This window comes from Tinamus guttatus, unplaced genomic scaffold (assembly GCF_059628265.1).
Source record: "Tinamus guttatus ecotype Peru unplaced genomic scaffold, ASM5962826v1 Tinamus_guttatus_pri_ptg000716l, whole genome shotgun sequence".
Classification (NCBI taxonomy): Eukaryota; Metazoa; Chordata; class Aves; order Tinamiformes; family Tinamidae; genus Tinamus; species Tinamus guttatus.
In genome coordinates this window covers 570,103-596,845 of record NW_028289250.1, presented here as the reverse complement: position 1 = coordinate 596,845, position 26,743 = coordinate 570,103, and the positions used below count along the sequence as shown (strand labels likewise).

Genomic DNA, 26,743 nt, shown 5'->3' with positions numbered 1-26,743 from the left:
CCCAAGGAATCTAAATAATTTAGTTATTTGACTAACAGAAAGTAAAAGATCTTCCCACACCAGAAAAAAACCCACAAATCACAATTAACCAGTATTGGTGATAGAGAGGATGAACTGGGTTTTCTTATCCTGGTAAGACACTGACCTATTGTAACAGTGAACTGTAAGAGTAAGTTGTATCCTTGAATAAATAAGTTTTAGTGAAAGAACTTGAACTAAGAATTTAGTGAGAATCCCTGAATCCCAAGGGCTGCTTTAAGCTGCTGGTCTTAAAGGCCATCAGATTTAAACAGATGAGACTGAAATGTAACTTCATAGTGATTTCTAAATAGTATATTCCTTGTGACTCTAACATGTAGTAGCAATGGTCAGTGTTTAATTCCATGAAATGTTAGATAAGGGAGTTTGGTAAATCTGACTAAACTTTCACCCAACCCCCAATATTTTTTCCAGCCTGTCGTAACAGTAAAAATGTCTTGCAGTAATTTCCTTCATTCTACCACTACATTACACAAAATACACTGGTGCATTTTGAAATTGTTTCTAATCTTTCTTTCTTCTTTTATGTACCACAAACAATTTTGAGTAATATTCCCTTTCATGCTTCTATTGCTCTCCCACACAAGTGCTCCAAAATCAGAAAGCTTTAGGAGTCGAGTGCAGCTGGAAATTCACCAATGAAACTGGGTTGAGAAATAACAGATTGATGGATCTGTCAAACAAAACACCACCTTGCTAACCTGTATTTAAGCAATGTGCATTTTTCCATAATATTAAATGACAAATTTATCAAGTATTTCCAAACTCAATGCAGTAGTTGCAGATGGGCATTAAGAACCTAATGTGGATGTCCTTTTCTCACGAAAGTTAAATGCAGAGATCTTAGTATTAACTTTAAAAACTTTAGGACTGTTAAATCTTTGATTTTTCCATCTCTTTCCAGATCGGAGATGATCAAACTGTAGCTCATAAGAAAGCGTGATTAAGAACAGTTCAAATGCAGCTTCAATGCCAGAGTCCCATGACCAACAGCTGCAGAGTTGTAATCTGAAAAAAATGTGGGTAATCTGAAAATACGGCTATGCAGACTACGCAACAGAATCTGCTGAAAGCCTTCCCCACTTCAATTCCCCTTCATCAGCTTACCCTGACACATAGCTACAGGAAAAATAGATGTGGAAAAATATGCGGTGAGCAGTCAGTGTCTGGAGCACCACCCTCCCTCACTATGTGCAATACACGCTGTACTGTGTATATTTAACCCACTGAAAGTTGCACGTAAGTTGCGTAAGACTGTTTTTCCCTCTCCTAGGCCTCAGAGACAGCTTTTCTGCCATTGACACTAAAGGCAATATGACTAAAACCAAGCCCCTGCTACTCTTAGATTTGCAAGGCTGGATGCTTTGACCTTTTGCATGTTGCCGGAGCCGGAAAAGGAACTATGAGTCACATCAACACACACGTAACACTACTCCAGCATTTGCAAGCCTGAGCCGTGGACCAAGATTTTCTTGTTTACAGTTGTTAAATTCAGTCTGTGCTGGTTTTTAGCAACATTTTGTCTGCAGCACCTGCCTGACTGCAAGTCAGCAGCCTGTCATTTTGAAAATACCCTCCTTGACTCAGCTGGACTGCATGGGGATGCTTCCCTGACAGAGTAAAAAGATGCCTACAATAGAGCTGTTTTCTGTTTCATTATCTAAGTTAATCACGGGAAGGAAAAAAGAAAAAGGAGCGTATTAAAAGAAACCTCCAAACAAAACCAATTTTTACTACTAAACCTGCCCTCCCCCTAAAGGATCGATGTGATTTGTAATTATACCTACGTCTAAACTCCCAAAGGAGAAAAAAGAAAAAAAATCAAAAAAATGACACCATCAATCCTTCTCACACACACGTTTAGGGTTGTCATACTGTTCTCTGTTTATATAGTCTAGCACAAGAGGATCCTTGTCCAGGATAGAAATACAGACAAAAAAAATAATGGCTTCTTGGATTGTGCCGCAGTTACTCTTCTGACTCAACAGTATTGTGCCCCTAGTTACTCTGAAAACGTATCTGCAAACAAATGATATGTCTAATCCATCACCCACAACAGTTTCTTTCTGGGTTTATACATCTCACTGAACCTTTTGCCTGCATACAAACAACTGCATAACATGTGCAGCAAAGATGTACCTTTCCCTTAAAAATCCCCCAGCTCAGAATCCCACCTTCCCATGTTAACGTTAGGATCTGAAAGCAAATGAACTGACACACACTTAGAGACAAAGGGCAATTTATACACCATCCAAATACGTGGGAAGCCTGGCTAACCACAACTGCGACCTTTTGAAATTTCATTTACAATATTATGCTTAAAAAGTTAAATATTCTGATAATAACCTCATGCCTTTCTTGCAGCATTAAGCATGATACTGCAGAGGGCTTGACATAATTTCTCAGCTTGAAAATGAGGATTTCAAATTCAAAACAATACGTTGGACCCATAACATTTTAAAGGACATATACATTCCAGGGTTTCTAAATTTTAAAATACCTAAGACACTATGGACACTGTACTTGCTGACCATGTTATTGCTTATGCATGACCTTGCTCAGAAAGGAAAATGCTGCATAATTCATTTTTTTTCCTGCAGTTTATTCAGTAAAACTCATCTGCAGATTTAAATGAACTTATGATACTTGCATTTCTACATTGCAAATACCACACTACAGCTTCCCAAGAAAGCAATATATTTTTAAAATGCCTGTTTTACATTAAGACAAGGCAGTTGGAGAATTTTTTGAGCTGAAACTAAGTCCAAACTGCTTTAATTCAACTAGTCCTATCCTAAACAGCCTCAGATTCCACTTAAACCTGAACAGGAACAGCAGTGTAAATCCATAACAATGTATCATATAGAACACATAGCTACTGTATTAGTCATTTAGACAGCTGGTTACTAATATTAAACTTAAGAAAACAACATCAAAACAGTCAGAAAGCTACGTCTCTACAAAGCCAGTGGAAAGTAGGAAAGTGCAAAAATTCTACTTCAAATTTGAGACAGTTTCAAGAAACACTTATCCTATGAAATTGTACCAACTGCACATGCATTTCCTGAACCTAAACAATGTAAAAAAAAATCAGTTTCAGGATATTTTATGATTAATAAAAAGTATTGTCCAAAGCATGAACAGTACTGCCAGTTATATTTCCTTGTTGGATCAGACAGTTTCTCCTTTCAAGGAATAAATTTATAGGCTTAGAAACAGCAGAAACAGAAAACAATGTGAAGAGGAAAAAACAGAATTTGAATGAAAAATCCAAGAAGGTGTGGACTGAGTTCACAGCTGAGTTCACAGATAAAATGTTACATATAGTTACAAAATATTAATTAAAATGTAGAGGACAGCCCAGCCTCTGCCTGTCAAGTCTGAAATATTTTCTATACGGTATCTCTCCTTCTCTGCCTTTTGCTTGTAGCCATGCCCCTTTGATGACACAAACAGCGAGCAGACAAATACAAAGTCTGCTCTCTCTCATGCGTGTACATGTTCTTGCATTTAAAAACAACTGTAAAACCAGTCTAGAGTTTCTTTCAGATGGTTAAGAGATTTTATTAGTCTGTGTCAGTTATGAAAAGTTATTCCAAGATCCAAAAGGGCTATAGCTGTAAAACAAAGTAGGCTGTTATCACTCTCCACTATTTTTAAAACTGAGCAGGAAAGAGTCATTTTTAGTTAAGGTAGTGGTCTCTACATACGAGTATTTGAATTAATTTCCAAGCAAGCCAAGATTTCACCAATAACTGTATCAATGACAAGGAAAGAAAAGGAGCTGCCTGCCTTGTGATATCACAATTACAGTCTGGGAGGTCTGAGTCCTCACTGCCGTCCTCCGCCATCCGCACGGCGCAAAAGTCCTCCGCCACCACCATGAAATTTTCCAGCATTAAAAAGAAGAACTTGCACTCCCAAAGCCTGCAAAGACTGTGCTTTGGGCAGGGGGGAGGGAAGGGGACAAACTTCTCTTTGCTGGTGAGTACTGTACCGAAAATGTTCGCACGCCAAACAAATGCTAGCAGACGTTGCTTGATAACATGAGACTGAATGGTGACAAGTGGTCATGTTTCTAAATAAAACCTGCATTCATCGACATGTGCCAGGCCTCATCTCCAGGAATGCGGAGCATGAGCGCTACGGGGAGGGAGAAAAAACCTACAACAAAGCCTTGCTCGCAAAGCTCGAGCAGTTGCAGCTGTTTGGTGGCTGTAAACATCTGCAGCGTTTATTTATTTATTTTCTTTTTTTGCAGCTGGCCTACATATCTGACTGTTTCATCTGAAGTTTCATTTGAATGAGGAAAACCTGCTTAGAGGACAGAAATGGAAAACATCTCTCATGCAAGATAAAACTACCTTCCTGTAACTGCCTCTTTTGCAGACCTTAGAATGGAGAGGCAAGTAAGAAAATGTGGGTAAGGAAACAGAATGGGAGAAAGAAAGAAGCCTTTGCGGGGGAGTGGAATAATTCCAAAGAGCATAAAATTAGCAGTTAGGGATTTAGACTGGAAACATATTGGAAACTTTCTATCAGTTCACAGCTGTAGGAAACAAATTACTACAGAAAACACGCCAGGCAAAGGATGTCTGTAGCTTTACAGAAAAATGCACAGGCTATAATAATTTATTAATCCTGCCAGGGATTCAGAATATGGAAAGGTGTGTTTTATTCTCAACATCATTTACTAGCTGAATGCAGCCAAAATTCATGTTATATGATACACTGCAAACTTCAGCCCAAAATGACAAAACAGGAACATACCCAGATATCTAACACCACATACTGCAGAGCCTGGAGGCTTTTAAAAATTAGCTTGGGGGATGCAAATATTTTTGTCCAGTGGGAATCAGACTTCCACTACAAGCACTCTGCACATGGTAATTAACAACTACAGACTTACTGCCTAAGCTACAAACAAACTAGCAAAATTTCCATAATCTAGTACCTAGTATCAAGCCTTTCCAGTGTTTGTTCCTGTAACTTCAGCAATGCAACACTGAAACCTGACAGAGGCGTGGGTTTTTGGTGTTTTTTTGTTTTGCTTTGCTTCAGTAAGGTCTGGCATGTAAAGACTTATCTGTTTAACTGTATACAACAATCCTGAGCATTCTAGAAACGTAGTCCAACTAGTTAGCAGAAGTGATCTGGGAATAAATGATTTCTATTACAAATTAGTAAAACCTGCTTTGTGGAAACTGAATTAGAACACTGAAGAAGTGGATGGTATTTCCATTTATAGCATCCTTCCCCTTGACCCCAACAATGCTGCAGAATCCAGAAGTCCCACCTGACTCACATAAGGTACTGATTGCCCGTACTGCATAGGCCATACAGATTTTTTAAAATGCATTTGGCATTTGTGTATGTCATTACTTTTCACTTGATTCATGTGATTTAAACATAAAGAAAGTACATTTTGCCTGAGAACAAGAAATTTACACAGATATTTCAAATGACGTATGGCAAATACTTGTTATGTTCAACAACCAGCGATGTATCATATCCTCTGCAACCTGCAGGCTCCTCGTCTGTAGTGCCCCACATCCTGACTTAATGTTCTCTAAGAATTACGCAGCTTCCATTGCTTCAGAATGAGCCACTATAAAAGCAGTTGGAGCCAATAGAATTCTTCTGCTTACATAAAATTTACTGCTTTCATGCCTACAGATTGCAGAGCAAGAATGCAGTAAACCAAACAGAAGAGAAAGCTGCCCACTGGATGAGAAAACAAAATGAAATAAACCTTTTTGCTGCAAATTTGATTGAAGTATTACACCCACATGTTTTTTAAATCTCAGAAGTGTAAAATATTTCATACATATACCTTATAAGAAGTTGTGTATATATACGAATGTGACAAAATTCTTATCTGTAAGTGTAGTAAACTCACTGCAAAAAGTGCCCAAATGTAAATAAATCAGTATCTCCATACATCAAGCAACAACTCTGTTATTCTTTAAGTAATAAAAATCGTTCAATTTTTGACCTTAACTAAAAGGAATCTTTAGGCCTTTTTGCATGTGTATACATCTACCTGCCCTTACTCTTCTCTATCAGTCAAAAATAATCAGGCAGGAAAATAAAGATTTAGTTTTGCAACAGTATTTTTGAAAATCCAGAGTCAAACTCTTTTTGCTAAGATTAAAAAATTGCATTTATACTTAGTTTTAAGCATGCAAGTGAATCTAAAAAGACTGTATTTGATCATGAGTCAGTAAATCTGACTGTAACCAATTCTGTCATTCTAACTGGTTCATGTTTTAAACTGAATCTTGAACAAGGAAAATATCACTAAAATAGGATAATGGATGAGAAGAAACTAATTCACAGTTAATATGAAAAGGTGGGCAAGAGAAAAGATTTTAAATTAACAGTATCTAGTTCCATTAATTTGTCCTGTATAACACTTAAAATGAAATCTACTGTTTTACCTGGCTGCAATGAGATCTAGAAGATGCTGCCATCTGTCATTGATCTTGCCAAGTTTGTATTCAATTTCTGATGCTTTGCTCTCATGACTAGCTTTAGCAAGTCGCTCTCCCATTTTATGGAGCTGGATTTTATTCTCTTTTGCTATAGCAATTTCTTCTTGATAATCCTGGTCAGCAAAGAGAAATCAAGGGTGAGGGTTCAACAAAAATACAAGCAAATTTTAATACGTTTTTGTTTTTCTGGTGTTTAATACAATGGAGAGACATGGTCTTAAATCAGTTTTTCACATAATCATGAAAAACTGCATCAGAAGAATGAAAGAAACTGTTCTTTAACTATGCATACTATAGCTAAGATACCCTTCACAGGCAACTCTGATTGGACATTTACTCGAGGAATTGATTGCCTTTGACCTGGCATTCACTTAGACAACTTTCTAAAATCCTGAAAGATCCCACCTCAAGAAAGATAGGAGAGAAGAGAGAACACAAGCAAGTAGTGTTTATTGGAACATATAAACATCCAGGCCAGGTAACACTTCCAGTTCTGCTAATTCTACTAGTTTCTGCTGTAGTCACTGTGCAACACAAATGAAGCAAGCAGTAAAAGGATAATATGGAAGTGCACACACAAAACACTATACCTTTTTAAGTTTATCAATCATCTCTTCTATGACGAAGTCACCATTTTGAGAAACCTTACTTTCCATTTGTGTCAGCCACTCACAGAGCTCCTTGTTCTTCTCACTGAAGACAGCCCACTCATTCAATCTCTCACTTACTTGCTGCCGACGTAGAGAGACCTTAAAACATTTCCGGGGGTAAAAAACAACAAATTAACACATGCGTTTAAGGGATGGTTGAAGCACTTCATGTCTCAAGATGAATTCTTCTGGTTCTGCAAATATATTCCTGCCAATTACCTGCTATTAAAGTAAACTGTTCCTGCATGACCATGTGAGTTTAAAGGTAATGTTAATCTCTAGATTCCTGTTAGCTAGATCCTGCTGCATAAAAGGAGGTACCCAAGCTACGTGCAGAATATCATGAATATATTCTTTGTGTTAATATCTCTGTTCTCAAAGGTTTCATTATGACAAACAAATTTCCTTGCGCTTTTTGCTCACTTATAAATGCTATAAAGTATACTAAGTTTTTTTTTTCATCAGAGACATTAGAGAAAAAAGGAAGATACAAATGCTTGATCAAAGCACAGACTAGCTATATGCAGAACAATATCTAACACAGAAAAAAACTCTAAAAGATTGCACAATTTGTGCATGAATATTATTTGTAAGCAGAGTTAAACCAAACATATACTGTATTTTTCAAAAGCAATGTTCTACTGGAGTTCTCATATACACATTTTATATATGATGATTTCTGTAGTACTGGCACGACGACTTTAGAGATTCTAAAGAATTAAGGTATGATGCAACACAAAGGAATAGGCATAAAATGTCAGTTAAAACAGATGAACCTGTGGTTAATGCAGGAAGAAGAAAAACAGTGCTCTGTTAAGAAATTGCTAAAGACATGGCTCCATCTCAGAGAGAGGTTAGTAACAGACAGGGATGGAAACTGAAATCAAGAGAGTTGCAGAAGGTTAGTACAAAGTCATCTCTCCGGTTTGTGACATTTGTACAACTACTTACTTTGCCTCCATTGCAATCCAAGTTGTTTCTGACCTTATATCAGAATCTGAACTGAGAAGATGAAGACTACGTTTTCATAATAAAAATGTTCCCTGTATTCTTTAACTACAATGTTAGATTTAACAGGAGCATAAACACGATCTGACATTTCCTTTCTGTGGTTCTAAACTTGATGGCAGCTCTCCGGAAACAAGCAACGGCTGAACGACGTGCGGCACTTCATTAGTTACATCCTGAAACACTCAGTGTGCACAAATCTAACGTAAACTTTCTGTATTTGACTCCCTCCTTTACCATAAACATATATACGCAGTGACTACACTGTAGCTTGTAAGTATCCAAGTGGACTTACTTAAAATGCATCTCATAAAAGCTCTGAGCCATTAACTTTTAAATGTTTTCCCTAGTTTTAGAGGTTTTTTGCAGCCTTCCTAAGTACCTTACATAAAGTTAACTATTTCCAAGTTTGTCCATGTATGTCAGCATTGCAATCTCTACTGTACCAGAGAAACGAGGATAGTCTGAAAAGCAGGATGAGGGAGAGTCCATTATCAGGTTATCTAAGTGCAACAGGAGGCAAGAAATACACTGAAAACCATATGGTACTGCCGAGTGCAGCTTGCAGCCACGTTTATCACCCTCAGATCAAGAGAAGTGCAAATGCTCATGCCTGAAAAACCAGAAGCTCCGAGCAGTGCAGAAGTTCTGATGAAGCAAAGGTGGGGAGGGGACATCCTTCCTGCATGCACCTCCTTCCATAAGGTGCCCTGAGCTGCTCTCATCCTGCTCTCCCCCAGCCCGTCAGGCCACTGGCCCACGTGGTACAGTTCAACTTTTTAGCCATTTTCTCAAATCTGCTATGACCTCAAGGTTGTGACAAAGTTCAAGAGATGCAGAAATACAAGCGGTAACTGCAGCAAATGAAAGTGAATCACTGCATCAGTGAAAGTTAACTTGATCTGGTAAGAACAATGTTTCTTCACGGAAATTTCTTCTTCATAATAGAGCGCGTGTCTGTGCGGAGGAGAAGTGTGAGGACATGATAGGTTAGGCACACTTCTTTCCATACCTCATGCATTAGGTAAATCAGGCCGTTAGTCATCCAGGGTTCTCTCTGCTGTGGGGGAGAAAGCCAGGGAGGTGTGTGCGAGAGGAGGCTCCTGCTCTGAATCACCCTGGAGAAGCCTCTTTCACCCCCATGGGCTCCAGAAGGAGCTTTTAGTAGCTGCAACCTTTTAGTAGGGCTAACAGAGGATGCACCTGCTCACACACCAACACCCGAGCTAGAGAGCTGGAGACACACTTCAAGTTTAAACAGCAAATGCCACCTTCCAGTGTGGCTCACCTCGTCCTATAGCTAGTTAAGAAGCTGACTGACCGTGCATGGAATTAACCTCACAAACGAGAGTTTCATAAGGATGACTTGGCGAGATAAGCACTTGTTTTAAATAATTATGCAGATTGTAACATTTCCAGAATATAAAGAGTGCATTTAAAAAGAAGGGGGAAAAAAAAGGACCTTTCATAAACATATTATTACTGTGTCATTCCCAGCATCCTTCCAGATACTAGATTCTTGACTATGACTCCACTTGTTGAGGACTCTTCACTGTTGTCCCAAGTTTGAAGTTAAGTAAAATGTCATTTTTAAAGGTTTATTTGTTTTTTAGTTTTGGCCAACATATTTTGTAAACTTTGCATACCTCATTCTAAAAAACATACTTCATATCTTGCTATACGTTATATTTGAAATGCCAGGTGTAGTTTCCCCAGCTCCAGTACTGCCAGTGAAAGTAGTAAGCTCTCCACAAACAGGCAGGCTAAGTTTTAATTGGAATGGTATCTTTCTCTACATACATCTTCTCCTATCGCTGTCACTTGCATTCAGTTTTGACTCCAACACTTTTTTTTACCTTGCCTGAATAAATATATCAAGGCTCGGTGCTCTACTTGCCTGGTGGCATAGCTCCTCCCATTGTCTCTGCAGAAGCTCTATGCGCTCATTGAGGATTGATATATCATCTGCACTGATATACGTAGACAGCGTATCCTTCAGTAGAGAGAGGTGTGCAAGATCATCTGTCCATCCTTCAACAGCATTCTCCAATTCCTGATTACAAGAAGTGCAAAAAAAAAAAAAGGACCAGCTTGCTAAGACACACAAAAAAATGAATGTGTTCGAGAAGAAGGCAGATAACATTTTTATCCCATTTAATTAATGAAGTTGTATCTGAGCATTGCAAAGGATTATTTCAGTCTGTTTAAAAACAAAACATCAAGCCTTAGCATTTAGCATTTTCAAAGTTAGAAGAGAGGTACCTTCTCAATCCAGAATGATACATCAGCCTTCTAACAAGCCATCACAAACTAAAATACCACTCAAACACCTCCAAAGTTTGAAGGCATTTGAGGCTTCCAAGTATTGGTTTGGATTTTTCTGTAGTGGGAGTATTTTAAAGTTTTATCACGTTTCTAAATTGCAGCCTTAAAGTCGTATCTGTAATAAAAAGCACTAAAACAACTGTTTAGCTGTTTTTCCCACTTGGAGAAAGCTTTATTCCTTCAAGAAATAAACATGCCAGTATTGAACACTTTCACAGTGCTTTTCAGACCCTATTCTGATCTCATTTTGATCATTTTTTTCTTTACCCTGCGGGATTTACACTGTGTTGAGATTGACCTGGTGCACTGCTCAACTGCTCTTTCTTAGGTTGTCACTGTGATGGCTTGGCTTGGCTAGCCAGTAATTTAAAGCCTACTAACAGTGGAAGATGTTGTATATAAAGTGTGCAAACACAGGGTAAATAGTCAACGGACAAGTGCTTTACCTTGCAACGAATTTGTTCTGTATGCAACTCATCATGGTGCTCTGGCAAAGGCTGAGAAACCTTTTTCTTGAATGATCTTAGCTTCTCCAGGGAGTCTCCTATGTTCTTTTCACATTTCTCCCAGTCCTGAAGGCAAAATAATTATTATTAGACTTTAATTCAGATCTCTATTATACTCATGTCAGTCAATTTGACTAATTAACCACTAAATACCCCAAACTTTTGCATAATAATAGCATGAACTGAAATTCTCCTCTACATAACAGTATCAGAGCTGGTATCGTTTATACAACCATGGCAAATTGTCTTTTGTGCAGAGCTCTAGCAGTAGAAACACACAGATCAAAGTCTACTATTACAGTGTTGTCTAGATCTTCTCAGCAATGCCTCTCACTCTCAAAACAATTTTCCACTTCCTCTCTTGAATGCCTGTGTTAAACAAGCCATTTTACTTTCACAAAAGCTCCATTCAGATGCATCACGCTCCAGAAGAAAATGGCTAGCTAGGCATAGTGTGAATTCAGGTCAGACTGAAATACCTGCAGTGCCTTTCTAAATTATGATCAGCTACAGGCAGTTCAGTGTTTGCATACTTTCCAAAATTTTAAATAAGTAATCACAACTTATCAATCAGTAACCAGACAGAACTATTTTAACTGTCTTACCTGTGTATTGAAGCTTATTAAAAGGAGTACTCACAGAGCGAAAATCTATTACAAAACAGTCAACCTATAACAAATGCCAACTGTGTGATACCACCAGACATGGGAACTGTGTTTTCTTAGTTTTCTGTTTCAGTGCTACTTTCCTTCTACCACTGCCTTTCTATTTCTCTCCTTCCATTTTTCCCAATCCATGCAAATATTTCATGGTCCTTGTCAGGATGTGGAATTACAAACAACAAGTCGTCTGGGATTTCCTTAATGACAAAACATATTGTTTTAGAATGCACTGCTTGTGCTTCTCATTTGGTCAGAAGATCAGTAAAAAGTCACATATTTTAGGCCAAGACAATATCATGTAAAGGAGTGATATCCACGGGGCCACTTACACAAATTTCCCGGTAATTTCCTTTCTTCTCCTTCAAGTATCAAGTTTTATATATTATTTGAACAAAATAGCACAAAATACCACAGTCTTCCTAGATTATAGCATTCAAGACTAAAAGTTGGTAACTTAATTCTTGGCAGAAGACCAACTGGAAGCTGAGGTAGAAGGCACACTGCTTGAAAAAGGAATAATGACCTATGCATTTGAATGTTTCTGAAATAATACTTCGTTTTCTTAGCACTGTTTTGCTTTTTGCTATTCACAAACAAAACTATGTCTGTAACTTGCCCTAGTCTGCTTAAACATGCATAAATTTTAAATTGTTCTCTCTAGAATGAGTAAAAGGGAGGAAAACACAGGCAAAAGTTAAATTTTACCTATCATCTTGAGTGTTTACAGTAAAGTTAGTAGACACTTTGGACATCACTTTCACTAAAATAAAGCTCAAGGCTCCCTCTTCCAAGATTACAGAAATTTACCTAAAACAGCAAATACTGAAGACACTGAAACAAATCACAGACTACTTGGTGGCTATATAGATCTTGACACTGGCACATAGAGGGAATAAGATCTTATTTTCAATACAGTATGTAATACAGTAACCAGCATGCTGCAAAATAAAATACACTTTTGCTATGTGTTGAAAATGGGACTTGCAGGAATTCTTAAGCCACATGAGTTTGGTAGTATCATTTGCTGGCAGTGCTGTAGAAATAATTAAAGCATCAACTAGCACTTAGGCCTACTATGAAGAAATACCATTTCTTCTTTATAGAAATGGCAAGTTCATGCAATTCCTGTATTTGCTCTCATCGCTTGAAAATACTTCATCCAGATTCACTATGCAAAACTGTGATCCTGCTGAAAGAACAAGCATAGAAGAAACCACACACTTACTTTCAGTAGTGAAGCAAACTGTTTCTTTTGCTCCTCAAGACAGATGCTAGCTGTCTTCCAGCGATCCTGAATTTCCGTAAGCTCTGTTTGCAGGGCTGCCTCTGCTCCACTGTCGGCACAGAGCAGTAATTGCTTCCCTGCTTCCACGGTGAGGATATAGCTCCCTTGCTGCCGTATGAGAACTTTCTCTTTAAGCTGCAAAGTTCAATGACTTTCTTTCAGGTTTGCCTTTTTAACTGAAGTTAACAATGCAGTGTAATTCATCCTAAAGCCCATATTTTACAAATTAACCTTAAACTACCAGACAGAATATCTTGACTTAAGCATTGGCTACAGCCCAAATGCTTTATCCTTTTCACAATCACTTACTGCAGCACACTGTTAGACAGGATTTTTTTCCAGAGAGATAAAGACTTCACTCCTTCCTCATTCATATCAGTATCTCAATCATGCTTCAAGAGGAATGCTGCCTCTGGATCCTGTTGTGCTCATGAGCTTTATTATTATACAGTATCTTCTAGCTATAATGCTTTAAGACACCAAGCTGCTAAATAGATTCTGTTAAATGGATGCATTAAGATGGACATCAAATACTCAAAAGTCTCCTTTTTCTTCAATTCATCTTCAAAATAGTGCATCTTTTCTGTGCATTTATTCTTTCAAATAAAGCTTCACTGGGAGGTAACTTACAAGCAAAAGAGGAACAAGCAAGGCTGCAAAGAGAGTTCCTAAGTTCTATACTGCATAATCTGTTAAGAATTTCAAGTTCCTTCCCATCAAAGGGCTGCTCCTGAGGCTATATCAATTCCAAAGAATGACCAACATCCAGTATTGCTTTCTGCAAAGCAGACAACCTATATCCAATGCACTTCCGAAATCATCAGATCCATGGAATGAAGTACGAAGGCTATAAAAAGGATTTTTTTTTCTTTTCTCTTTTTTTAAACACACTAGACATACCAGCACTTCATCCAGTAAAGCTCTGGCTTGCTGAAGGGGGATAGGAGCATTGCCCAGCCTGCTCACTGGCTGGCAGGACATTTCCACCAGCCACTTGCGCAGTTTTTCTGCCATCTCCCTATAGCGCTGCCACTGGTGGATCTGGCTGTCAATGATTCCCCTTCTCTGCTGTGCCCGCCGAATTACTCCCTGCCATTGGTTACTCAGAAGTGTCAGCTTCAGATAAAACTCATCCCTGTTTAAAAAAAAAAAAAAAGAACACATAAATACATAATAACCTTCACATTTTGATCCATTATCCATTTCTTTAACGAAATAAAACTGGAGGGAAAGGGAACATGTTTTCTGGCTGCTGACTATGAAGCATGTGGAGAAAAACAATGAATTCTCATAAAAGCTGACTGAAGTTGAGAACCCCATACTTCAGGTATACGCTCCAATTATCAAGACTAAAAAATCCCTCAAACCTTTCACACATGTAACACTGCCTCCTTCCCCCCAGAAGTACACCAAGCTCCCCTAACATCTCAGTAAGCACTTTGTCTTAGACAAGGACCATGATACCCTTAGCAAAACCAATGCATATATATATAACTTTGAAGCCATTAATTTGATTTTCATTCATTTGATCACAAGTGTTTAGAATAAATTCTCTGAGACATGAATGACCTTTTCTTCACATTTGTGCTGTAACTGATCTGAAGTGCCAGCACAAAATCCTCTTGGGACAGGTAAATGCCCAAATGGCTTAAGCCAAGTGCAGCTCATTGTAAATCTGTCACTTTATGTTCGTTTGTAAAAATCACATTTGGTAGTACATACAGAAATGTATCATCTATGAAAATTCAAGACTATTCTTTGTTAGAAATGCAACCTGAAGGCTGCAGCTTTCCCCAATACATTCATGTAACCAACCCACAGCATCCTAAGGAATGTTGTCTTAAATAACACCTGCCAAGCAGTAGCTTAATCACATCAATTGTATCTTCTACCTCAGGGCAGCATCATCTGAGAAGTGACATGCCATCTTCTCAGTTTAAAAGTCACTCACTAGTTTAAGTATTATTTCACATAACCAAGAGCAGCAGCAACACAGAAAACTGTACCTGTCATCCACTTGTCCTTGTTCTAGGAGGTGCTGCCCATCAGAGATAATTGAATGCAAAATTTGCTGGCGGCTGAACATCTCTGCCTGGAATAGCTGTTATTCAGGAGACAAGGATGTTAAAGCAAGATCTTACGTTTTCACTCCATGTGTCTGTACTAGCAAAGATGAATTTTCACTTATTTAATCTTATTCCAAATGGATTCAATGGGAGTTTTGTAATGAACTTAAAAAGGAATATATTTAATAATTTTGGTGCCGGATTTACTTATTGCTTTTGGTAATTTTCCTAGAGTTTTAGGCACTACATTTAAAAGCCAAAGCGAAGTATGATGCTTCTTTGAGTAAAAATTAGTGATCAGCAGTATAAAAAACAAGCTAGGTTGTGTGTTTACTGCAGGAACAGCAAGGAAACTTTTTTTTCTGACATGTTCAAGAATATTATAGTCCTTTGCCTTGTTAAATTGAATTTATGCCTGTGGTTTGTGTGAGAAAGTGTTATTAAAACTTTCAATGCAATATAACACTCCCAGCAGAGCCTATTTAAAGCAAAGGAAACTGCTAGAATGGGAATGCGGAAATTAATTAGCCAGTTTATTTTTTCCACTGGTCTCTACTATTTCTGTAATACTTTTAAAAGTCTTAAATATTTTAAAAATATTTAATTACTATCTATATTATGACCAAAAAACCCCTAAACACTACTTAAATAGGTATCACTTTAATATATATACATCACTTAAATATGTTCTTAAAAACATCTTTTCCCCTAGTAAGAAATTTCTGTTCCTATCACCTCTATTTCTAGTAAGAGGCCTCTAGTAAGAGGCAATGAATGGTGCAGTATCAATGAATGGAGGCAGTATCTATCAGCATTATTGACAGACTGAGACTAAACATAGTTCAACTGTGACCTTTTTTGAGAGAGGACAAATGAAACAAAAGCTTATTAGGCATGAGGAACTCTCCTTAGCATGGATAGACTTAATCCCTACCCAAATGAGTGATATTTCTGTCAACCCCAACTTGTTCTCTGCATGCACATTAACCATCTCTGCGCATAAAAGGGATAATCCATTATGTGGGACCACTTGCCGCTCCAATTTCTTCCTATATGTAGATCACTAAGAAACACAGAAGCAGAGGCCAAAGGACGCAAGAGCGCACAACACCAACATACTTGAAAAAACCTCAGCGACTGAGTTGGCAAACAATGTGTCGCAAATCCCCAAACTTTCTCAAATGCTTATTTTGATGTATTCCCACTGTGAAGGAGTCCTATGCAATGCTCTAGCAAGCAAGTGGTTATCTGGAGAAGCGGAAGAATGTCTCGAAGACTTCCCTGACAGACAGGGTTTTCTGATGCAGATGTCAATATCAGTACATTATCTTTGGAAAAGGCATCATCACCTCCATGTTGCTGGTTTGCAAGCTACAGTGGGAAGCTCTTTCTAAGTAAGGCCAATGAGGTAGCTGGAGTTATGTTTGAATAAACATCAGCCATGTTATGAGTCAGCACTGGAAAGCTGATAACAGTGCTGGATGCATCCCAATATCTATTCTGGGAATACGTGTAGAAACAATCTATTTTCTCATTATCTTCCAAAATACAAAACAAAACAATCTAGAGAGTCGTCTCAAGAAGTTTAGACTTGACCTTTCAGCTGTGAAAGTGGAAAGCAACTCCTTCATGGTTATTGTGAAGAACACTGAGTGCTAGATACATACATTTGGGTAATGTAAGATACAAAAAATATCTGTGAGAAAAAAATATGCAGTTTACAGCGTTTTGTTCAGATGAAAGAGTCAGAAGTTCATTCTCTAAATTACAAGACAAGACTTCATATTTCTAAGAAAGAAAGCTTCCATAAGCACCTCAATAACATGCAACTATCTGCTCAGATCAGGTTCAAGAGAAATATATTAAGACATGCACAATTTTGATATTCAAGATCTCCCTTAAAGATCCCCCTTACCCTGTGAGAAAATGTAAAGCAGTGACTAGATACAAAAATAATATGAATATATTTATTTAGACAGTGATGTGTTCTGGATGTATAAAACTCTCTCAGAAAACTGAGATTTCTCAGATTTCAAAGACACACTGTCCTGTCAAGGCTGGCAACACTGAGTGGAAATGAAATAGATGACATTTGTGAAAGCAAATGTTGCTAAATGCTAAAGCAAATATATGCTAATATAAGCTTTAATGATTATGAACTACTTTCTGATATTAGAATTTCATTCAAACACTGTGCTGTAAGATGCAAGGTGAAAAGGGGGAAAGACACGACTTCCCCTCTCATCTGACCTAGAAGATCTGGCCTGAGTCTATGGGTGGGTCAGCGACCATCTGAAAATGTTGTGGGAACTAAAACTAGTGTATCCACATGGGAGCTTTGGTATGAAAATTGGCTTGTCTTTCTTGATCTTTACCAGGATTCTTGGCAGTAACAATATATGGGTGGAGAAAAAAATGTGCATAAAAGAATCATAAGGACATCTTTCAGTAAAAAATGAATCAATTTGTCCTTGTAGAAAAAGCTGGGCTTCTTGTTTACTGTAAACAGATTTATAGACAAATGATATAGATAGATATAGAAGATATAATCAGTTAGTTCTCTAAAGGAAACATAAATGGTCACTCCACGATGAGTTATAGAACTTGGTCTTTCACAGAAAAGTACTCTTTTAATGTGCTCTTTAGATGCTCTTTACTTTGTTAATTTGATAACAAGTGAGCAAAAACAGACTAACTAAAAAAAAATAGTGTCTTCTGCAGTTAGGATTGAAGACAAAGGGCCAAAGTGCATGAGGACAGTTGCTTTGTGGCAAGAGCAATATAACCCCTCAGCCCTCACTGGCACTCCTGTATTCCCCTGGTAAGAATGTGAAGTGTACTAAATGTAGGTATGCATACTCAGAAATACTGATGAAGACTTCATACACAAAATGCTAGACACATACTCCAACTCTTCCCTAAATTGGGTATCACTGATATTTTTGCATGCTGCTGTTTCTAAGTTAACATATATTCAGAGAGTATAACTCATTTCAAAGCATCTATTACACTGCTCCACAAAAGAGTGTGCATTCCTTTTAAGTATAAATAGTATGTGTTGTAGTTATGTATAAATACACATTATGACTTGCCTCATGTGCCTTCTGTTGCTCTAAAAGACTCTGGTAGTTTCCAGAAATCTCTGCAGCCAGATTTTGCTCAGTCTGTACTAAGAAGTCCATCCAAGTCTCACATTTCTCCAAGAAGGTCTGCTGCTGCAGCAAGAAAGACTGCAGCTTACTGAAAGAAAGGAAGTTGGATTCGGTTAAGGTTCCCTGCGCTTACAAACACTATTAAGCGAGTTCTGCAGTAAGCTTTCCACCAGAAAACCAAATCAGACAGTATTTCTTCTCCTATTGAGCTGCCTTGTTTAGTTTGTTTAGTTTTCACTTTGAATATATCAGCTTTCCACCTTTCAAATTCTACTCACTAGTCACAAAATCACCATCTCAGCACTGAGACAGTGGCTCATTATTTTAAGTGTACTAATAAGAACAGTTTTGCTTAATGAAATGTCTGTAAGATAGAAAGCTTTCCCTACCTCACAGAAGGTATACTTTCTAGTTAATGTAACCCAACAAAATTATGCAATGTCTTTTAGCTGTCCTCACCTGAATCTCTCTGTAGTCTGAGATGAGATCAGAGACCAATGCCTGTTCAGATTCTGCATTCTTTTGATTTCTTTGTCATTCAGTGGAAGTCTGTAACCTAGCTCATTAAGGCGGTCCAAATCTGGTGCCATGCTGCTGAACTTCAACATCTGAATCTGCAACAAACAATAAAAGCGATAAATACAGAGTTCGATAATAATATTATTTATAGCCTGCAAAATTATGAGCCAACACTCAACTGAATTTGGAATGGCCTTGGTTGCCACCAACTGGTAATCAAACCCTCTGCCAGGGAAGTATTCCATTCTAGTCTTGAGCCTCTTTGGCCCCAGTCCAGAAAAGATTTAAGCATAAGCTTAACCATGCACAGAGAATTACTTAAATTGCACTTGCTTAAGTGTTTTGCTGAACTGGGGTTTTATCTCCCAGAGCTGCAAAAGCAGGCTACTGTTTGGAGCTCTATGTCTATACTGCCAAAAAGCTGAGTCTTTTTCCTTAGTTGTTAATCTGAATGCAGGGCTGGCAAATCTACACTGTTCCCATAGACCTTGGGTTTTTGTTTTGCTATGTAGACTTGATTGGCTCACTAAGTAAACAAACGCCATACATTTATCAGCATGCCAAAAGTGGTATCAGGTATATAGTTAATTCTGATAGAAAAATAATGGAAGATTATAAATGAAAGAAAAAAGCCTAAATGGCAAAGTTCAACCTCTTATCATGGTCCCTAAAAGGGGAGGAAAAAGCTGACAAAAACTAAGAGCAGAGGAGTGCAGACATATATTACACTGTAGATGCCCACAGTACTCAGTCTCACTACTGTAAATCAAAATAACCAAAATGAGTAGCTGACTTGGTTCCTAAACTGCACATCGCTGAGACAAAAACTGCATAGTTTCAGAAAAGTAGAGATAAAACAAGATGATGGAAATCTCCCAAAACTTCTAAAATTGATTTCCAGTCACATTCTGATTTAATAGTCACTTTAACTAAGTTGCTTTTTTATTCCCTCTTTTCATAAACACAGTAACATGGACGATCACCCTTTGATTGCTACTAGATTTTGAATTTCTCAGTCTTATGCTTTGCATGAATACTAGGCCTTTAACATACACCAAATGAATGTATGATTTTTGTGGAAATACGGTACTACAAGTTAAATAGGTCATCATCAAAAATAAATGTTTTCCCCACTTATTGCTCACTTTGAGTTCCTCCATCCGACTCTTAATTGCTGAGAGATCAGATGAGTGACTCGGATCCTGTCCTTTCAGTACTTCTTCTGCATCCATTATCCAAGCCTCGAGCACTTGCAGGTTCTTGGCAAAGGTTTGATAGTCCAGTACTCCGGCCTTAAATAGAAAAGGACCCACAATTGAACAACTTGACATCATACCACTTATTGTCCATATTGCCATTATGCTCCTTGTTACCCTTATTCTAAAAGTGAGAACAGCTGTTTAATGTTGCTTTGCTCACAAACTAAACAGTGAAATTAGGGTTTTGTTACTACAAGGGCACTGCTACGTCTTTGCAGTAAAGGCTGCCTTAGAAACCAGCGCTTTGAAGTGCTTCCTATGTATGAGACCAGGACTTAATCATAGACAAGAGGCAATACTTCAGCAAAGCACATTAGGATCTCCTTGTTTTGAGATAGCTAATCTTCTCCAATCTCATTCTGTGAAACTAAAGTCGTCTGTTTAGTTTGCTTATTAACAGGGAGAACTACTCACTTCGGTTACTGAAGTTTGAAATGCAAAATCTCTCTTATGTTTTTTTTTTCACAGCATGCAGGTTTAATGATCACATTCTAGACTGAATTTCTTGAATAACTGTGCTTGTCATTGTTTCTTGCTCATGCACTTTCCTGTGGAACACATTCCTCCTTTTTTTGTACATTAGTCTCTGATGAAACTAGCAATTAGCAACACAGACTCAGACTTGGAAGCAAATAGCATTTGTCAGTATCATCACTGACCCTGATCAGGAACCGTTCAAATGAATGTTTCATAATTGTTATGCATCTCTGCCCCCTTTGTTTTACTAGTAAAGAACTATCTAGGAAGAGAGATTATTTCCTTATTTCCTGACTGAGCAGCAGCTGTGGATCCAGCTGCAAGCATTATTCCTGTCTGTGGAAGTAACATCACTTGGCATTTGAGGATGCTAAGTGTTCAGCCTCTGCCATTCCCTGTGAGGTTTGCTATCCTCTTCCCAGATATTTTATTCTCTCAGATTTGGCTGCAAACTCCAAGGAAGCCTACAAAATGCTGATGAACAAGTAATATCACCCTCTTTTCTCATTGAATTTTGGCTAATCTACATGCTTTCAGGTACAATGGGATGATCAGATGCAAGGACTGAAAACACTGCAAATACCTGAAGTACAGCCTGTTGCTTGAGGAGAGTCTGTTCTAGGGTTGACAGATTCTGCTTCAGAGATAGTTGATCAGACTGTATAACTGCTGCTGCTGAAGCTTCCACTTGACTTTTTAGCTCCTCTCCAAGTTCTTGAAGGACAACTAGTGACTCCTGAGCTGCCTTCAAATCTTTAAGTAGATCCTGTGGCAACACATTCAATAAAAATATAAACATTTACCCTGGACAGCTCAAGCGAGGCCATCTTCCTTTGGTCTAAGGAAAGAATGAAATGAGTGAACCACACCACTATATATAGAATTTATATTCGCTACCATATTTAAATGCCAGTATCTGCACTAACACCCTGAATAAACATGAAATGATATGCAGAATAAAAATTATGCTAAAGTATTTATGCGCAGAAGAACAAACAGAAGTGACTGCTCACCCTCTTTGAGCAAGTCTGAATTACTGATGAGGCAATTCTTGTTGAAAGACTCATTTTGAATCTACTGGCATGCTGTTCCTATGCAATGGAAGCCTTCACTGGGGATTCATGTGGATCTGACTAGACTTCCCTCTTTTTCTTCTGTCATGAGTTCTTAAGTTGAGGGAAAAATTATCTTCTAATATAATGGCAAAAGAATACGATGTCAAGATGTGAAGAAATCATTCTGACTAAACAATTTTGGTTGCCAATCCATCAGCCTGTGGCAACAAATGCTTACAAAGCTCATTAATGTATTTATTCTTCCTCTGCAATTGTTTTTTTCTAAGACAATTACCATTTTCCTTTTACTACCAATGACACTTAAAATAAACTCAAAAGCCACCAAAATCTAACCATGAACAGAAGATAAACTATCCTGCTGCCTTGAGACTCAGTCCAAAAAAGGAAGAATCTCAAGGTTTTAGAGTTAGTGGTGTCCTTCTGCAATGAAGGATAAAGAAACTCATAATGCTGAACATTCGCAGCCTCTTTTCAGACAAAATGTGCAGACTTCACTGGTGTGGATACAGTCTAAAGATCATACATTTCCTTCTAATGTAAGGAAGTCAATGGACTTAATAGAAATATTTGCCCAAGCAAGCATCTCTTGGATAGGCAGGAACTTAAGATTGAATCAATTGATATAATTTACTTATCTCCTGTAGAGATGACTTTGATAAAACTTCTGAAATAACAATGCAACAAGTAATAAAGGATAAGAACATCTGATAAGTCTAAGAAACTCATGAGGTTTAGGTAGCAGAGGTAAAGGTCTCTCTTGTGCCCAAAGATCTCTCCAATAAACAGAAATACATTTATTAAGTTCCACTACACAAGGTATGCAGCTTAGTCTTGGAGGGCATGTGGCTGTTTTAGCCCATGAAGCTGTGCAAAAGCACAGAACTTAACTGAACATACATTGCAGTCCTGAATCCAAATGGTAACTTCATCATCGGCGAAGTCTTTGCTGGTGGCAGACTTCAAGAGTTCATTGGCCTGCTCTTCACGCTTCTGGACTGTTGAAGAACACTGGTTGTAATAGTCCTTGTATCTCTGCCAAAGCTGAAGGAGGCCCTTAATGGCACGTAGCTGCTCTGCAATCTCTTGCAGAAGGTTGTTCCACCTGGTAAAGAGATTGGATGAATGATGAAAGCCTGTGAGTTCACAAGAACTACCCCTGCCGCTCTTCCCTATTGCTATTTCCCAAGGACTTCTGGCTTTTAAAAAATTTGGTATTAACCATGATGCAGAAATGTGGGCAAAAGAAGAATGCAACCCAAATAACACTTTTACAGCTACTTGAAGTGTCAGATCAGGTCAGATCTCTGGCACCTCTTGGGTATTAATGTTTGGGGTCCGAGCTGGAGTTTATTTCATCTGTCACCTGATGGCAAACAAGGACACTTTCAGAAAATTCGCCAGACAGTCCATATACCCTACCCCTATTTGGGTAGCCCTCCCTGATAGAAAATTAAAACAGTTGATGAAAAAATACAAAACTATGAATAGAACAAAGTTCCAAAAACACACAAACAAACAAGCCCCCAAAACACAGCCTCTCTACCTCATATTCACTTCTTTCAAAGTGTTACTAAGTGTTTCAGTCACTGGTGGGTGACATTCTTTCAACAATTGATCAGTCACTGAGCCAAATTTCTGTAAGCTATTTTCTTGTTTTTCCAGTTCATCTTGTAGATTCTAAAACAGAGCAAAAAGAAAAAGATACATGAATTTTTACTATTGCATGTGGTAAAATAGGGTATATATTAATTATATCACACAGGTTACAAATGTAAAATTTGGTTTCATGTGTTTTTCACATAAATACAAGTTTGTGAATGTAAACAATATTGTTAGGCCAAACTGATTCAACATTCAGGTATACTTTTACATAATATCTTCTTGAAATATCTTTCAAAACAAATGATTCTAAGCAAATACTCTTGCATAGGAATTACAAACTGCAGGACTTCAGTGCTTGTAAAGCTTCAGAACTAAAAAGTTAATTGAGTGAAGAGAATAAATAAATACAACTAGAAGAAAAATGCATATTTTTCCTGGTTTGAATGAGATGAAACAAAGAAAATAGCATCAAAAAATTCTATTCTGAAAACAAAGTTTTTGCTCCTTTGTTTATCAGTCTGGAGTAACTTTGGCAGTGAAAATCTTATTTTGTTTTTAGCCCTAATTTCTTTTATTTATATTACTAAAGTTTGAACAGCCTGGAAAATCACAACCCAGTTAAAGAGTAAAGATTTTAAAAGAAAAAAGCATTTACAATACTTATTGTTTTACTGACTCTGTTTCCTGACATGCAAAAAATGAACACATGGGAGACCATAAAATGCATTAATGGAGGCTCTTTAAATCTTCGTTTGGAAACTGCAGTCATATCTGTCTGAACTTCTAATCACACCAAATATTTAAACAATAATGTCAAATTATGTATGCTGGCAAATATTAGCAAACAATCTGTTACTTTAAGCACCTGGAAAGGTTTGCCTAACTATTTTTAATTCCAAAGAAAACAGCCTTTTTGAAGCAAAAGGTTATTCTATGCAAATAATGTTCTCATATATAATTTTGTAAGAAGAGACTCACTCTATTTTATGATTCTCTTACAGTGCTAACCCAGAAAAAGACTTAACTATATGCCTCAGCTTTGGGTGACATTTGTTCTTCAACATACTGCAACCACAGATTTGCAAAGAAACCCTTTAAAATATGATCTCAACATGTACCACCATCTGAGAAGTCTGCAAGTGCAGAAAAAAAACTTTATCTTTACTAGTCACCTGCATACTTTTGACTACTTGACAGTATAGAGAAAAAAATAAATAGCATCAAAAACCTAGAAAGAAAACAATAAAAATTCATTTACTTTTTTTTTTAAATGATACGAAAGATGCAACAGCTATCTGAGCTTGATAAATTAAAGTTTCTTTCCACGTCGAATCATTTTCATGTGCCAGTGTGTCCCTACTTCCATTCCTCATGAAATCTCTAAAAAACTACAGCTAGCTATCGAGGTCAAATTTCATTCTTAAATCTATCTTTAGTAGGTCGGGTGGCATGGTATTTCTTTTCACCTGAAGGTTATCAACTTGGACTTTCACAGCTTCCAAAGAACCAGTAAGAAGATGAAAACGGGACAAAGAGTATCTGGCTTCCATCAGGTAACTATTCAGTTCTTCATATGCCACTTTGTAAACGCTCCACTGATCAAGAACAGATTGCAACTGGATCTTCAGCCGGCTAACCTAGTTAGAAGGAAAAAGAAAAAAATAGTAAAACATTCAAGAGACATTAACTTTCTGTTTATATTACTTCCTCCTTTTTGATGTTACATATTATTTTTAACACATGGCTAACCTCAAAGCTGCTAGAGAAAGAAAATGCATGACTGTTACCAGGGCTTACCCTGCAGAATGCTCTGTTTGATTTTACAAACCTATACAAGAGTAGGATGGTGGGTACTGAGAAGATATAGTTTGTTCTACTTCGCTGCAAAGCACTATCAACAGAAATTTCATAGGACTATGCACCACATGCTACTAATGCAGCAAAGACAGCCTATAAAGTGCAGGAGAGAGGCTAGAACCGTCAGACAGATGCATTCAGATTTGGACACTGACAATCAGTATTGATCTCTTCCTTATCTCATATATAACACTATGTAATCTGTGTGCTTGAGAAGGGAATTCTTCACAGAAGAAGAATTTTATGTCTTCCAACTAAACCCTAGGAAGCATCTTAAAAACTATTTTAATATTTTAAATTTCCCTTGAAATAGGGATTATTAGCCCCATTTTATGTGCTCACACTAACTTGGAAGTGGATGGAAACAGGCACACTATTCAGACTCTCTTTGCCTGCCAGAGAGAGGAAATCCACCAGCCACATATTGGTAATACCCTGTTCTCCCTTCATGCCCTAGACCTGGAGGTACAGCTTGCCCCTTGAGGAATCTTTTACCGTGTGATCCAAATTGGCCCATGAGTGGTTAATTTCTTGCAGTGTTTTCATTACAGCAGAAGAGACTTCTTCCTTCTTGCCTTTTATCAAAGAAAGACCAATCTGTTCTACACGTTCTACTTCTTTTTCCTTTTCTTTAACAGATCCTTCCAATGCCTGAAAAAAAAAAAAGATTAGGTATTTATATTTGTTTGTTTATTTGGATATATAACACCTCGAGATAGAAGAGATGCCCATAAACTTTTGTGCAATGTTAAAAAATAGGAAAGGCATGCTTGTATGCTTTGTCTTTTTACTCTCAAGAGAATTATAATTCATCAGTAATTTTATTGAATATTTTATGTTTTCTTTAAAGCACAGCTGCTTGTCTTTAATGTAGAGGACATGCTTCTATTTAAATTGAATCTCTGTGAAATAAATTTGCTCTCAAGTCCAAAAGTCATTAAAAATAGGATAGGATAACAGTTTGAATACATGGGAAAATCATTAGTTTCTTAGTTTGTCCTAAACACTGAAAAAGATTTTTACTTAGTCCAAAGCTGGCTCAAAGTTCTGGATAAAATTTTGCCACCTAAGGAAAAAGGACAAAATAAGTTCCTAAGGCAAGATGTCAGATTGCCATGCCTCCTCCCATAAAGAGGAGTCTTTATTCCTTCGCCAGGTCCAAGGAAACCCTTTGCCCCAGGACAGCAAGCCTTCCCCTTTACTAGATGACAGGCTCGCTGGACTCCAGCCAAAGACAACAATAAAGGGACTGCAGGAATTTTTCTTATTGCCTCCCCAAGGTCTCATATTGTCGGGAAGCATTAATGAGCTCAATAGCATTCTGAATTCAGCGTTCCCACACTCAAACCCAAATAACCTGGAAGACAGTTAATGGTTGGTGTGCAAGCAGCAGACGAAAACAGGGCTAAGTATGTAATGGCTGAGGCTATGAAAGAGTTAGTGCTGCCTCAGACAGGTGCCGAGAAGACCCCAGATTTATTATGGAAATGGTGAAAAATAGGAAATGGTTCCTATTTTTTTTTATCCCCTATCAAAAAATGAAGCCCTGATAGGTAACATTCACTAGCCAAAGCACCCGTGATTCTCCTCATGCCTCAGGAGCACATGAATGAAGTTACAGACTGCAGTACTGAGGACGGAAGGGCTTGGTGTGGCACTGCTATTCCAAGAGCACGCTCCATGGAGCACGCTCCTACTGCGGACCGATGAACGAGGGTTCATGGCATGCTCAGGGAGGTGCAAGAACGTCCTGCAGCGCTCTTGCT

At 37.8% G+C, this 26,743-nt stretch overlaps 1 protein-coding gene across 2 annotated transcripts in view; it reads right to left on the bottom strand.

The window, feature by feature from the left end:
* Positions 1 to 26,743, bottom strand: part of SYNE1 (spectrin repeat containing nuclear envelope protein 1) — a 230,181-nt gene that overhangs the window by 28,791 nt on the left and 174,647 nt on the right. The window contains exons 113-127 of one of the 2 annotated variants that reach the window (XM_088537041.1): positions 25,473 to 25,628; positions 24,587 to 24,757; positions 23,062 to 23,195; positions 22,416 to 22,620; positions 21,026 to 21,208; positions 19,852 to 19,998; positions 18,647 to 18,801; positions 18,128 to 18,275; positions 14,976 to 15,070; positions 13,870 to 14,104; positions 12,910 to 13,104; positions 10,963 to 11,088; positions 10,089 to 10,244; positions 7,124 to 7,282; positions 6,480 to 6,646 (exon numbers count right to left, since the gene is read on the bottom strand). In XM_088537041.1, coding sequence (XP_088393167.1) covers positions 6,480 to 6,646; positions 7,124 to 7,282; positions 10,089 to 10,244; positions 10,963 to 11,088; positions 12,910 to 13,104; positions 13,870 to 14,104; positions 14,976 to 15,070; positions 18,128 to 18,275; positions 18,647 to 18,801; positions 19,852 to 19,998; positions 21,026 to 21,208; positions 22,416 to 22,620; positions 23,062 to 23,195; positions 24,587 to 24,757; positions 25,473 to 25,628 — 2,432 coding nt within the window. Of the gene's footprint in view, positions 1 to 6,479; positions 6,647 to 7,123; positions 7,283 to 10,088; positions 10,245 to 10,962; positions 11,089 to 12,909; positions 13,105 to 13,869; positions 14,105 to 14,975; positions 15,071 to 18,127; positions 18,276 to 18,646; positions 18,802 to 19,851; positions 19,999 to 21,025; positions 21,209 to 22,415; positions 22,621 to 23,061; positions 23,196 to 24,586; positions 24,758 to 25,472; positions 25,629 to 26,743 lie in introns of those variants that run through there. The other variant, XM_088537040.1, reaches the window with a different exon arrangement.